This window comes from Peromyscus leucopus, chromosome 23 (assembly GCF_004664715.2).
Source record: "Peromyscus leucopus breed LL Stock chromosome 23, UCI_PerLeu_2.1, whole genome shotgun sequence".
NCBI classification, from domain to species: Eukaryota; Metazoa; Chordata; class Mammalia; order Rodentia; family Cricetidae; genus Peromyscus; species Peromyscus leucopus.
The window spans coordinates 12,084,168-12,097,247 of NC_051082.1; the positions used below are offsets into that span (position 1 = coordinate 12,084,168).

Below are 13,080 nucleotides of genomic sequence, written 5' to 3' on the forward strand. Positions count from 1 at the left end.
TTACTGGACTGGGCATTGTTGTATATAATGGAGTTTTTATCTGAATCTGTCAAATGTTATTGGACTAGACATCATTAATGTAATTCTTGACTTTATATATTGGATATACTTATTGGATAGGTTTTCTTGTATTAGTTATAAGCTTTTTTGAAATTTTAGACAAAAAAAGGGGGGGAAATATGGTGGTATTGTGTTCCCCAAAATATTGTGCACTCTAATAAACTTATTTGGGGTCAGAGACAGAACAGCCACAATATTAAACACAGGATAGGCAGTAGTAGCACACGCCTTTAATCCCAGGGAGTGAGTCTTTAATCCCAGGGAGTGATGGTAGAAAGCAGAAAGGTATATAAGGCGTGAGGACCAGAAACTAGAAGTTTTTTGGCCTGGTTAAGCTTTCAGGCTTTTGAGCAGCACAGTTCAGCTGAGACCCATTTTGGATGAGGACTCAGAGGCCTCCAGTCTGAGGAAGCAAGACCAGCTGAGGATCCAGCGAGGTGAGGTAGTTGTGGCTTGTTCTGGCTCTCTGATCTTCCAGTGTTCACCCCAATAACTGGCCTCAGGTTTGATTTTATTAATAAGAAATTTTAAGATTCATGCTACAGCCTGGGACATATAATGAGACCCTCTCTCAGAAAGAAAAAGAGAGGGAGACATACACACACACACACACAGAGAGAGAGAGAGAGAGAGAGAGAGAGAGAGAGAGAGAGCTGACACTCCTTGTGATTTACTTAGTGCACCAGAAGTTCATAATCACTACAGACAAACCACGTTTCACTTCAAAGTCACCAGAGTCACAAATTCCATGCACTTCTTATTTGCCATGCACATCCTCGAACCCCAGCCTGCATGTTGCAGCCATGGTGCATCGTCACATGCAATGCTCACATTCCCAGATCCCCTTGGCCATGTGCAGCTGCAGAACAGCTTCTGAGTCACATGGGGCAGGTCTAGAGTCTTGTCTTGCGACATAGACTGAAGGAACCAAGGATTCCTGTCTCTGGTTTATGTACAAGTGACCTGGAGGGATCCCCAAGCCACCCGCAATAAAAAGCTGTAATGATTTGGAATAAGAAGTGTGTAATGTAATGTTCTGCTCTGTCCACTGCTGAGTGCTCAGTGCCTGGACTCATGGGGAGCATGTAACAAGTGCTCAATAAATGCATCTAGTTGAACCACAAGTGTCCATACACACACACACAAACACACACACACACACACACACACGCCTATACATCTATGACTCTTCTCACACACCCTCATGGCATCGGCTGTGGTTTATTGTTCATCAGACATTGGACAGAACCTCCCAACAGACACCCAGACAGAGGTCAAGCTGGAATTCTTCCCTCCCCTTCTGCATCTCTTGTCCCCCAGGCAACACTGTCAGAGGATACAGCTGATGAAGCAGGCTGCGAGGAAGGCTGTCTGTGATGGGACAGGGTGGAAGGGTAGGTGGGCCAGGGTCAGAAGCCTGGAGTCTGACTCCAGGTTGGACACTCCCTCTCTGGGGCCTTGGCTGCATCCTGACCTCTCTGGTCAAGGCCTGCAGCAGAGGAGCACATCCCCCTGACTCTGGGAGCCTTCTGGGAAGGGTGCTACTGAGCTCACAGGAGGAGGCATGCTCCATTCTCATCCACCTGAGGATGGAGGGAAGGCAGGGCACATCAGGTCTACACTGTAGTCATCCCAGCACTAAGGCGGGAGGATGGTGAGCTCCAGGCTAGCCTGTGCTATGCAGAAGCAGCCCTTGAAATAAATAAAACAAATAAAAACAACAAAAATAAACAGACATTACGAAAAAAATGAGTCTCCTGTTTCTCCTGGTGTGGTATACCAACCTCCGTCTGCAATAGAAAACACACAATCATGTCAGGAGCCCGCATTCTTATTGGGAAGGGGGTATAAATGAGTATAGTGGTCCTATTACCCATTAAATAGACTCACGTGGACTGATCTTCACATGTCAGTGTGCGGGCGCACCTGTGTCTGTGAGTGTGAGTGAGTGAGTGTGTGTGAGAGTTTGGAAATGAAGGTGGGTATATGTGTGTGAGTTTGAGTGTGAGTTTGTGTGAATGTGTTTATGTGTGTGTGTGTCCATGTCCACTTGTATAACAGCACAGAGGTGAAGCTCAGAGAAAACTTGGAGGAGTTGGTCTCTTCTTCTACCATAGGGTTCTAGGGATCAAGCCCAGGTCACCGGTGTTGGCAGCACATGCTTTACCCACTGGGCCATCTTGCCAGGCTGTGACATCTCTGAATGCTGCTAAAATGGCTGAGAAACAGGGAAGCAGCTGACTTTCCTAGGAGTGTGGAGTCCTGTAGCTAAAGATCACATCTTGGTGAGAGTATTCACCAAACAGATGGAGTGACCTAAGCTGTGTGCAAGGAGACAGGGTGATGACGGGGTCTTACCTGAACATCCCAGGAGCGCACTGGGGAACCATCCTTGTTCTTAAAGCATGGGTACCGAAACCAGGCCTTAGCCTCTTCCGACAGTCGCCTCCAACCATCTGAGTTTGAACCCGCCACGTTCCCTGTTGGGTCAGCAGGGTCCAGGATCACAGGCCTGCAGAGCAACATTCAGAGAGGGAATTGACCAGCTGTCCGGGGTCCCAGGTGCCACTGCCCAGGGGCAGTGGAGGAGCCCAGCAGATCACCCCTAACCAAAGTTTGTCCTGAGTCCCTGCCCCACAGCATAGAGTGAGCCTGGAGGACCACTTGCCCATGACCTGGAAGGCCTGAGTTCCAATCCTCTACCCTTTAGTAGCTGTGTTTCCTGGGGCAGGTCCCTCAGCCTCTCTGATCTGTGAGATGAGGAAAAGTTCAACCAGTCAGTCTCAAAGGATGAGATGAGATGTGAGGGCTGAACACAACATTGGATCACAAAAGGTCCCTACCTTGGGCAACAAGTCTACTGTATTGTTTATAGTTCATTGGTCCCCGAGTTGGTCTTCAGTACCTAACAGCCCTTTATGACTTTTGTTACTGCTGGAATGTCTTGGTTCCCGCTCCATGTACTCCCCTTTTTCTACTGTTTGAGTTTGGACAAGGTCAGAACCTTGGTCTTATCTACAGACAGGAGAGCCCAGGGCTGGTGGTCCTCATGTCAATCAGGGGCCAGCAGGACAGGGCCCAGCACAGTGACAGGACAGGAGATGCTTCACTGACATAGAATTCCACCTCCCCATTTCCACACTGCTACAGCCTGGTCCTCCCTGTGGGGAGCTGAGCCATGTGGGGACAAGCTACCTGGCTCTTCTGAGCTGTCTGTGCAGGTAGTCGGAAATGTCCTGGTCTTGAAAGTCATAATACTCTGTCCAGTAGATTCGAAGCTGCCTGTACTTGGTGACCAGTTCCAAGACTGTCCGGAAGCCCTGGGCTGTGTTGAAATAAGGAGCTTTACTCCCACATTCCCAGGCATAGACTGTGAGCAGCTCCAGGGCATACTGGGGGGGCAGCGGCTTCCCCAGCTTCTCCTTACACTGAGAAGAGAAAGACAATGAGAAAAACAGGCTGGCAGCTGCTGTGGGGACCACTTCTCACGGGGTCAATTCAACTGCCACCTGATGATGTCATCACAGGTTTATGGGCACACAGCTATACCTAGTCCTTTAGATTCAGTCTACGAACCCTCCTGTGCTACAGCCAATGGTTGAGCAGTTGAGATGGAGACTGTGTGGTCCACAATGACTGCACATTTATCAGTAGGCACAGGAGGAATCATGACACTTTGAGGGACAGCCAGGGAATGAGGGTGGGGGCGGGATAGTAATGATGCTCACTCTTGAAGGTTTTATTACAGGCTCTGAAATAACTGGGGGAGGGGCCAGGGAGACTGCTCCGTGGATAAAGTGTCCCCCAGGCAATCTAAGAAGTTTAGATCCCCAACATGCACCCCAATGTCTGGTGAGGAAGCTGACTCATAATCCCAGCTTCAGGAGGTGAAGATGGGGGTCCCCAGGACTACATGAGGATTCAGACCTGATGACTCAGCATGCTGTGGTTTCGAGCATCAGACCCTGCCTGGATATACAAGGTGGAAAGTGACTGAGGACCTGGCATTGTTCTCTGGCCTGCACATGCTTTTGCACACACATATAAACACATGCATGTATGCTCCCGTGAACAGGTATAAACACACACAGATTAAAAATCCCAGACTATAACAAGAAATAAAACGTTTAAAGAGATAATTGCATGAAGAGTCGGGAAAATCAACGTGATAGAAAGGAACATGAAAGATTTGCCATGGGAGAAAAAAACTCAAAGACACAAATGAAGCAGCAGCCAAAGAACAGTGAATTAGACACGGCTGAAGAGAGAGTTAGCTGACTGGAAAGTGGACTAGAAAAAAAAATCAATTAGAACAAACATAGAAAGTCCTCCTTCCTCTCCGGTCCCCTCCCTCAGCATCACCCTACCTCATCACCCCCACTTACACCTTGATTCTCTTTCATCCCCTGCCCCCTCCCTCCTTTCCACCGCCTTTTTCCCTTTCAATTTTTTTTTTCCTCACCACTTGTGCCAATTTTTTTTTCCTTTTTGTCAACCTGACACAAGTCAAGTCATCTGGAGAAGATGGACCCACAAATGAGAAAATGCCTCCATCAGACAGGCTGTGGGCAAGGCTGTAAGTTATTTTCTTGATCAGTGAGTGATTGGTGTGGGAGGGCCCAGCCCATTGTGGGCAGAGCCACCCCTGGGAAGGTGGTTCTGAGTTGCTTTTAAAAAGCAGTCTGAGCAGTAAAGGGGCATCAAGCTTAAATCCCTGCCTCAACTTCCTGGTCCTAGAGAGTAGACTACTGCTGGGACACACCTGCCATGTTGATCTTTGGCAGGATAGTGGAAGGATTTTGGAACTTTGGGTTGGAAAAGCCATTGAGTGCTTAGAGCCTAATGGGCTGTTTGTGGAAACTTGGAAGATATGAATGTTGACAGACAGGCAGATGACAGAGGCTGGTGTGTGAGGCTTCAGAGGGAAGCAAAGACTCTATCTGGCTGTTTGTGTGAGATCTTGAATTAAGGATCTTAGTTTCTCACCAGCTGGGACTGAAAATCAGCTCTGAGTAAAAAGAGACCTGCACCATGGAGGCCAAGTCTTCTGGAAAGAGTTTCCTCATGGTCACACACAGAAGCTGTGGTCCAGGGGCCCAAGACTGCCTCTCAGGGTGACAGCCAGACCTGGTAATGTGGAGAGGTCTCCCAGATGGTTCTATTTTAGTCCCTCTAAGGCTGCAGGATTGAAGGGGTCATGGAGAGCAGCTGAGGCCTGGCACTGAGAGAGGCCAGGAAAGGCCACTGGAGAAAGTGCAGCCTCAACTGTAGTGGAGAACCCCCTCCAACACTGAAGGTCCCCTGAGCATGAGACCATTGCCAAGGAGACCAGAACATGTGAAGAGAGCTGGCCTGAGCCTGTGAGACCAGCTGTATGCTGTGGATGGCAGAGACGAGAAGAACAAAGGCCAGGCCCTTTGGAGCTCAGAAAATGGTGAATCCCGGACACCAGACACTGAGCTTTTGCACTGTTGGACATTGGTTTTGTTTGATCTAATTGTGACTGTGCCCTGGTTCTTTGCTCTAGGATAAGAGTATTTAACTTGTGTTCTTAATTTTATAGGAGCTCACAGTTGAGAGACTAATTTTTATATGTGTTTGAGTTTTTGTTTTTTTTTAAACTTTGGGGCTTTTAAGGCTATATTGTATTTTATAATGTGATATAGACATGAGATCTTAGGGATAAGCAAGAAAGGAAAGGTTATGGTTTAATAGTGGTCTGTTTGTGCATCAACTTGAAAAGCAGTCAATTGTGCTGGTTAGTTTTGGTCCACCAGACATCTGGTAGAAGGGACCCTTAATCAAGAAAATGCCTCCATCAACTGGCTTAGGGTAGTTTGTCGGGGGCATGTTACTAATTAATGATTGATGTGGGTGGGATCAGGCAACTCTGGTTGATTCCACATCTGGGAAGATGACCCTGGATTGTACATGAAAGCAAACTGAGTGAACCATGGAGAGAAAGCAGTGAGCAGAATTCCTCCATGGTCTCTGCTTCAGTGACTGACCTTTCTTCCTTTAGTGATGGACTGTGTGACTGGGATGTGTGACCTAATAAGACCTTTCCTTCCCAAGAGACCATTGGTCATGTGATAAAGATACCATGTCAATAGAAAGCAAACTAGAATACCCCTTCTTTTCTCTGGCTGTATCCACCCCCTGTATAGACAGAGCTCATAGCAGATGGGCCAGATGCCATACCAGCTGGTACCAGTGTTTGACCAGGCGGATGAGACTCTTCAGCTTGGTTGGACGCTGCTTCAGGAAGTTTCTCTGGAGCTCTGTGAAGCAGGTGGAGAACTCGCCCTCCTTCCTCAGGGAGGTGCACTTCCTGATGAGCTTTTTGTAGATTTCAGGGTCAGGTTTGCCGTAGATGCCAACATGACCTGTAAGGGAGACTTAACTTCGTTAACACTCCAGCCCTTCTCTGAGGGTCTTTGGTCTATCTGGGTGACAAGCTCACAGCCTGTGGGGTTCAGGGAACAGGGCAGAGTTTTACCACAGCAAGCCTCACTCCCCATACAGCCATGTGCCCATCACCCCTCAGGACTACAAACAGCATGTAGCTCTGGAAAGTCCTGCCCCCAACTGGTCCTAGTGTGGTCCTTTCCTCACAGGCCTGGAGACAGCGGTGGGAGGAAGCAGCATTTTATTGTCACACACGAGAGAGCTGCAGGGTCATCTAATTATGGCCACCCATGCTCTGGTGTCCAGTGTCTTCTGCATGGGCCTTGTCGTGTGTGTGTGTGTGTGTGTGTGTGTGTGTGTGTGTGTGTGTGTGTGTACACTCCTGCTTGTGTCAGAGTTTACCATGGAGCAGTCTGCTGCATTTGTTATCATGTATCTCCTGCTTATAGAGTCTCTGCCCTATTTTGTGTTTGTATTGTTTGTGTTCATGAAAAGTTATACACGTATGTTTTCAGACAAGAGAGGACACTGGTGTCTTCCTTTATACTTTTTCACCTTCTCCCTTAGTAAAGGCAGGGTCTCTCTGTGAACATGGAGCTTGGCTGGCATCCAGCAGGTCACAGAGATTCTCCTGTCTCTGTCCCCATAGTTCTGGGGTTACAGATCCATGTGTGGCACATTCTAAGTTAAGTGGGTGTTGGGGATTTGAACTCAGGTCCTCACACTTGTGCAGCAATTGTCTTTATCCGCTGAGCTGCCTCCCCAGCCACTGTGTGTTTCCAGTGCATGGTTTTCCATAGTGTCTAACTTAATATCATGTGGTTTTGATTGACCAGGTTCTGAGAGCAACAAGATGTGGTGGTGGTGGTGGTGGTGGTGGTGGTGTGTACGTCCTGAACTTGTAGAGGGGACGGGCAGCCGGCTAAAGAATACATGTGGGGGGTGTGTTTGTGTTTGGGTGCATGTGTACATTTGAGTAGAGTAGACAGGCAGCAGGCTGTGCCTTAGGTATACACATGTGCACAGCCATGGTTGCAGCAGGCCATACCATAGGCTTTGGTGCTGGCACAAGGCAAAATCACCTACTGATGGAGTTGGGGACACGCCAAGTCATGGAGTGACCCAGGAAGGTCTCTCATGCATGTGTTTATTTTCAATTCTGGGCCTAGGGCACTAAAGTAGGCCTCATCGACAAAATCATCTTAGGTAGGGTTGTGGTGGGGGTCCTCTCTTGGGCAGTCACTCACACTATCATTTCTCAGGCCGTCCTTCTGAGATGACACTGCTTCCCCACTGTAGAGGTGCTGAGGCCGGGGAAGTCCATGACTTCCCATGAGGCCGCCCTCCCAGCTCATTTCTGGGTCACCCCCTTTGGCCCCTCCACTCAGCAGGGTTCTAAGCCCCTGCAGCTCCCCACAGCATGCTGCCCTGCTCCTGCTCCCAGGCTGGCCTCTCATTCCCTGCTGCCTGAGACTCTGCACTGTGTCCATGGCTCTCCTAAGTCAAGGGCAGTGGCCTTGTCTCTAAGTTAATAGCAGCAGTTCTCACAGTGGCCAGCAGGCGGTGCTGTGCCCCCCACTGTGCTTCCAGGGGATATTCATGAGTGTCTTTGGGTAGAGTTGGGCAATTTGTAATTTTGGAGACACACTGTGTGTCAAACCTGGTGTGAGATCTTTACATAGAGTTTCATTTAATGATTAATGATTTAATAGGTGTGCAGGTGGGTAGGGTGTGGTGTGGCTCTGTTTCCTGTTTTCCTGAGGCAGACAGCTTCAGGAAAATTCTGCATCCTGCACAAACCCTCCCACAGGCACCCAGGCTTCTGCCCAGGTCTGAGGTTTCCCATTCTTTGGGAGAAAATGCATCAGTTGTTAATATTCTTTGAGTTCTCTGCTGTCTCATATTTAGAAAGAGAAAATCCACACCCAGCCTCGAATATCGCTGGTCAGCCGAGGGGACATCTAAGAAGACTTCATTTCTCACTGAGCCAGCTTGCTACTTAATGTCCTTCTCTGATGGATTCTCACTCCAGCTCCTAAAATTCCAAAGTCCCTCCTCCCCAGCTCAGCTTTAAAGAGATGCTCTGTTTGGGAGAGTTTCTCAGTTGATAAGGGTTTTCAGTTCAGGAATAGAAGGTGTGGGCTGAGGAGATGGTCAGTGAGTAACGTGCTGTCACAGAAGCATGAGGACCCATGTTGGAAGTCCAGGACTCAGGGAGAAGCTGGGAGTGGTGACTTAGGATTGTAATCCCAGCACTGGGGAGGGGAGACTAGAGGGTTCCGGGGCTCTGCCCGGTCAGCCAAGATTAATTGAGGAATTCCAGGCTGGGGTGAGAACAGATCTCAAAAAAGATGGATGGCCTCTGAGGTGTGTCAGTCATGGTTCATGATCACACACACATACACACACAGAAATAGAAGAGAGGAAGAAGGCACACGGAAGGGCCGGCTGAGGCTCTGACTGGCTTACCCAGGACATCATAGGCTGGCAGCACATCAAACTCCACCTCCTGCTGGAGCTGGGGGGAGCTCAGTTTGAAGCTGAGTACCCGGGGGTTGGGCCACCATGAACTCTGGACCTCAAACTTCACCCAAATATGTCTCTCTCTCTGAAACTTGTACAGCTGTTTCTTAATTTCCTGGATGCACTTTCCCCGTTGGTTTAACTGATCCTCAAAGCTGGTGAGATTGGTAAGGAACACCACCAGGTCGGCGTCCGACTTGCCCTTGAGAGCAGTTCCTTTGCCCGAGGAGCCGCCCTGAAAGACAATGATGAGAATGAAAAGTGACAGGCAGAGCCTTGCCCAACAGTCCAGACCCTCAGCAGCCGAGGGGGCTACCACCCAGGGTCACAGACGGATAGAGAAAAGAGAAAGCCAGCACATATGCCGTGGAATAGTAGTCAGCCCTGAAAAGTGAAATCAGGATCAGTGTAGGAAAATAGATGGTTCTGGATCTCCTCATGGTTCAAGAGATAAGCCAGACTCAGAATGATGAACATCAGCGTTTATCTGTGGGGTCTAGAATTAAATATGTCTATGAGAATGAGTGTGTGTGTGTGTGTGTGTGTGTGTGTGTGTGTGTGATACAAGGGGGGCTATGTGGGAAAAGTAGGGGAGGCGTCTAAAGAGTGGGTCATGAGGGAAGACAAAATAGCACATTTTCTCTCATGTGGATTCTAGATCTCACTGCACACAGGTGACATGCAATCAGAGAGGGACTCTCCAGGGGACGGCAGTGTGGGGGGGCAAAGGACGGGATGGTAGTGGCTGGGAGGAGACTGTGAGTAAATTAACACGGACTTATGAAACCGTTGTCACGATCCCCATTGTTGACATTGTTAGTTGGTAGACTGTGCTCACATGACATCACATACTTGTAAGAAAACGGCCTTACGTAATATTTAATAACAAAAATCAGCGAGCAACGGAAAAAAATTAGTAAAAAGAGATTCACATCTGGAAAAGAAAATACATTTTTTTTTCGAGACAGGGTTTCTCTGTGTAGCTTTGCGCCTTTCCTGGAGCTCACTTGGTAGCGCAGGCTGGCCTCGAACTCACAGAGATCCGCCTGGCTCTGCCTCCCAAGTGCTGGGATTAAAGGCGTGTGCCACCACCGCCCGGCTGGAAAAGAAAATATTTTAAGAAGAAGCACTCATGCTGAGAATAATCCCTCACATGAGCCCCAGCCACGGTTGAGTGGTCATTACCAAATGTCCTGTCTGGGAATGGAGAGGTGGCTCAGTCGTTAAAAGACCCTGCCACTGTTACAGATGTCCTGAGTTTAGTGCCTAGTCCCCATGCGGGCCAGCCAGCTCACAGCCACCTAGGTAACTCCAGCTAAAAGGGATGTGACACCCACCCTCCAACTCTGAGGGCGCCTGCATTAACACATGCACAACCCCCATCCATAAAATTTAAAAAATAAATAAATAAAATCAACTTTAAAAGAAAGGAAAAGAAAACAACTTTATTTCTGCAGCTTTCCCAGTAAATTAGGTACTGATGAAGTCCAAGACCCTGAACTGAGCCCAGTGATCATCCATCAATCCAGTCACCAGCATATGGGGTGCTGTTCTGTCCTCTGTGTCACACCTAGTCTTCATGTCCTATGCCAGGATGAGGAGGTGTGCAGAGAACCCTGGGCACAGAGATGGTAATTCACTCACCCAAGGTCACACAGCAGTTGCAAAGGTTGAGCCCCCCATCCACCACTCTCCAGAAAACTGCTTCCCCGAGCTTGGCCTCAGTCTCCCTGACTCTGAAATGGATGTGGCCTGGGCGGGTGGAACATAAACTGTAGGGGAGGCTCTTTTTCTAACACAGATGAGGGACCTGGGGGCAGAACCCACCACACCACACCACACAGCTGTGATCAGAGGTGAGGAGACGGGATCAGGGCTGCAGCCTGGCTCCTGAGGGCCCTCTCCCACCCTACCCGGGTGAGCTGGGGCTGGGGGGGGGGGAGGCTCACCTTCACCACCTTGGAGACCCTCACAGGGTGGGCGGCGTCTTGGAAGCAACTCTCCTTCAGGAAATCACACATGATATTGATGATGGCTTTGACATCACGACGGAAGCAGGAGTCGGGAAGGAGGTGGTCCTCTATGAACTTGTCCAGCTCCCAGGCCGGGATGCTGCTGAGTCCCTGTCCCATCCTCCCTGAAGCTTTCTCTCTGCAGCCCAAGATCCCGCGTCTCCCCCTTTCCCAGGGCTGAGCTGGATGCAGCTGCTGTTCACTTTCGATTTCCCGGGGAGGGCGGGGCTATGCAAATCACCCAGACCCGGGCAGCCAATGGTTTCGGGGGCTTCTCACAAGGTCCACCCCCTCACCCCCCCACCCCCAAGCCTAGGTTTCCTTAGAATCCTATCCAGAGAAGAATTCATCATGAAACAGCTATTTTTTTTCCCCAGGGTTTTTTCAGTTTCTTCTTGTCGAAAACCAGCAGGTTTTAAGAGCAATCTGTACGTGTTGAAAAAAAAGGGAAACCAAGTCAGGAAACTGCAGAAGGCATCGATTGGGTCCTGAGCCTGGCTTCTAGCTCCTGCAAATGTTTTGAATGTTTTGGAAGAACTCTGTGTTCTTTTCTTAAAAAAAAGAAAAAAAAAAAAAAAAACCACGCTGTAACTTTGAGCTCTGATCTTCCTTTAACTCTAGACCCGCAGTTCTAGGAATGCAAGAAAATTCTTTCAGAAAGCCCAGAGTTCCCAGAAGGCCTCTCTCCTACTCATATCCCCTTCTCCTTCCTCTGTGGCCCTGGAGAGGTAACCCATGGCAACCCAAGGGTAAAGCACAGGCTGTACCACTGAGCTCCCACAGTTTTAAGGCAGGGGATGAGGCACGACTCACGGGATGGGAGGGGGGACGGGACAGGTCAGCACTGGAATAATACAGTGAGCTATCTGCCAAGGCATGGCGAGGTTGAAGTTCGTTCAGCCTTTGGGTGGCACGGGTCCCAGATGCACACTCACGTAGCCACCATCTAAAGCGCCATTCAAAGCAATGTAGGTGTCCTGCAACCCCCTGCCTCCACCTCTTCATCTCTTGTTTAGACTTTTCACTTTGCTGCGGTCTTACTTTGAGTCCAAGGCTGGACTTGAACTGGTGGTTCCCCCACATTGGCCTCCTCAGTGCTGGTGTTACAGGGCTGGGCCATGGGGCCTGGCTGTACCCACACTTCTCCTAACTGGCTCATCCGTGTCCTCTGCATTATGCATTGACTCACGCCTAAGGCGAAAGTGTCTCCACAGGAGCTGAGCCTGTTGTCGCCCTAAAGTCTCGTTATTCAGTAGGACTCTAAGCTTATCGTGTGTATGTTTCTGTCAGTATACAGACACGGACCCATGAGAGGGTGAAGAAAGTGTAGAAAATCAACCCTGTGGGCTGGAGAGGGGGATCAGTGCTAAGGCATTGTGGGTATTGTACAGAGAGTGCACACACACACACACACACATACAAATAAAAATAAAAAACGACTCTGGGTTTGCTGGTGCACAATTTTAATCTCAGCACTCAAGAGGTGAAGCTGGTGGATTTGGAGGCCAGCCTGGTCTACACAGTACATTTTAGGGCAGCCAGGACTGCAGAGTGAGACCCAGCTCTAGGAGGGAAGAGCTCTGACTGCTCTGGGTCCATTCTCAGAACCCCAGCGGCAGCTCATAGCCACAGACACACCTGCAGAGACACACACACAGAGAGACACACAGTCACACATACACACACAGAGACACACATACAGACACACACACAGACACATACATACACATACATACACACACACACAGAGACACACACAGACACATACAGACACACACACAGAGACACACACACAGACACATACAGACACACACACAGAGACACACACATAGAGACACACAGACACACACACACAAGACACATACACACACACATACATACACACACACAGACACACAGACACACACACACACACACACACACACACACACACACACACCATTAGTCAGGATCAACAGAGGTGATGTAGTGATGACTGGCCTCTTGCAGGAGCAGAATTGCCCTTTAATCGGAATACCGAAGGAAATGTCTCTAGTGGAGTCTATGTCCTGGGGCATAAGGGGCCTCCGGTTTCGTA

At 49.2% G+C, this 13,080-nt stretch overlaps 1 protein-coding gene across 1 annotated transcript; it reads right to left on the reverse strand.

Annotated features, from left to right (window-relative positions):
• Window positions 1-1,262: 1,262 nt before the first annotated feature.
• LOC114681897 (2'-5'-oligoadenylate synthase 1A-like) lies at window positions 1,263-11,214 on the reverse strand. The gene is made up of 6 exons (XM_028855662.2): window positions 10,941-11,214; window positions 8,938-9,226; window positions 6,262-6,446; window positions 3,256-3,488; window positions 2,419-2,572; window positions 1,263-1,850 (listed from the first exon to the last, which is right to left on the reverse strand). Exons 1-6 carry the CDS (start codon window positions 11,121-11,123, stop codon window positions 1,737-1,739), a joined length of 1,158 nt encoding a protein of 385 aa, XP_028711495.1. The 5' UTR covers window positions 11,124-11,214; the 3' UTR covers window positions 1,263-1,736.
• Between the last annotated feature and the right edge of the window lie 1,866 nt (window positions 11,215-13,080).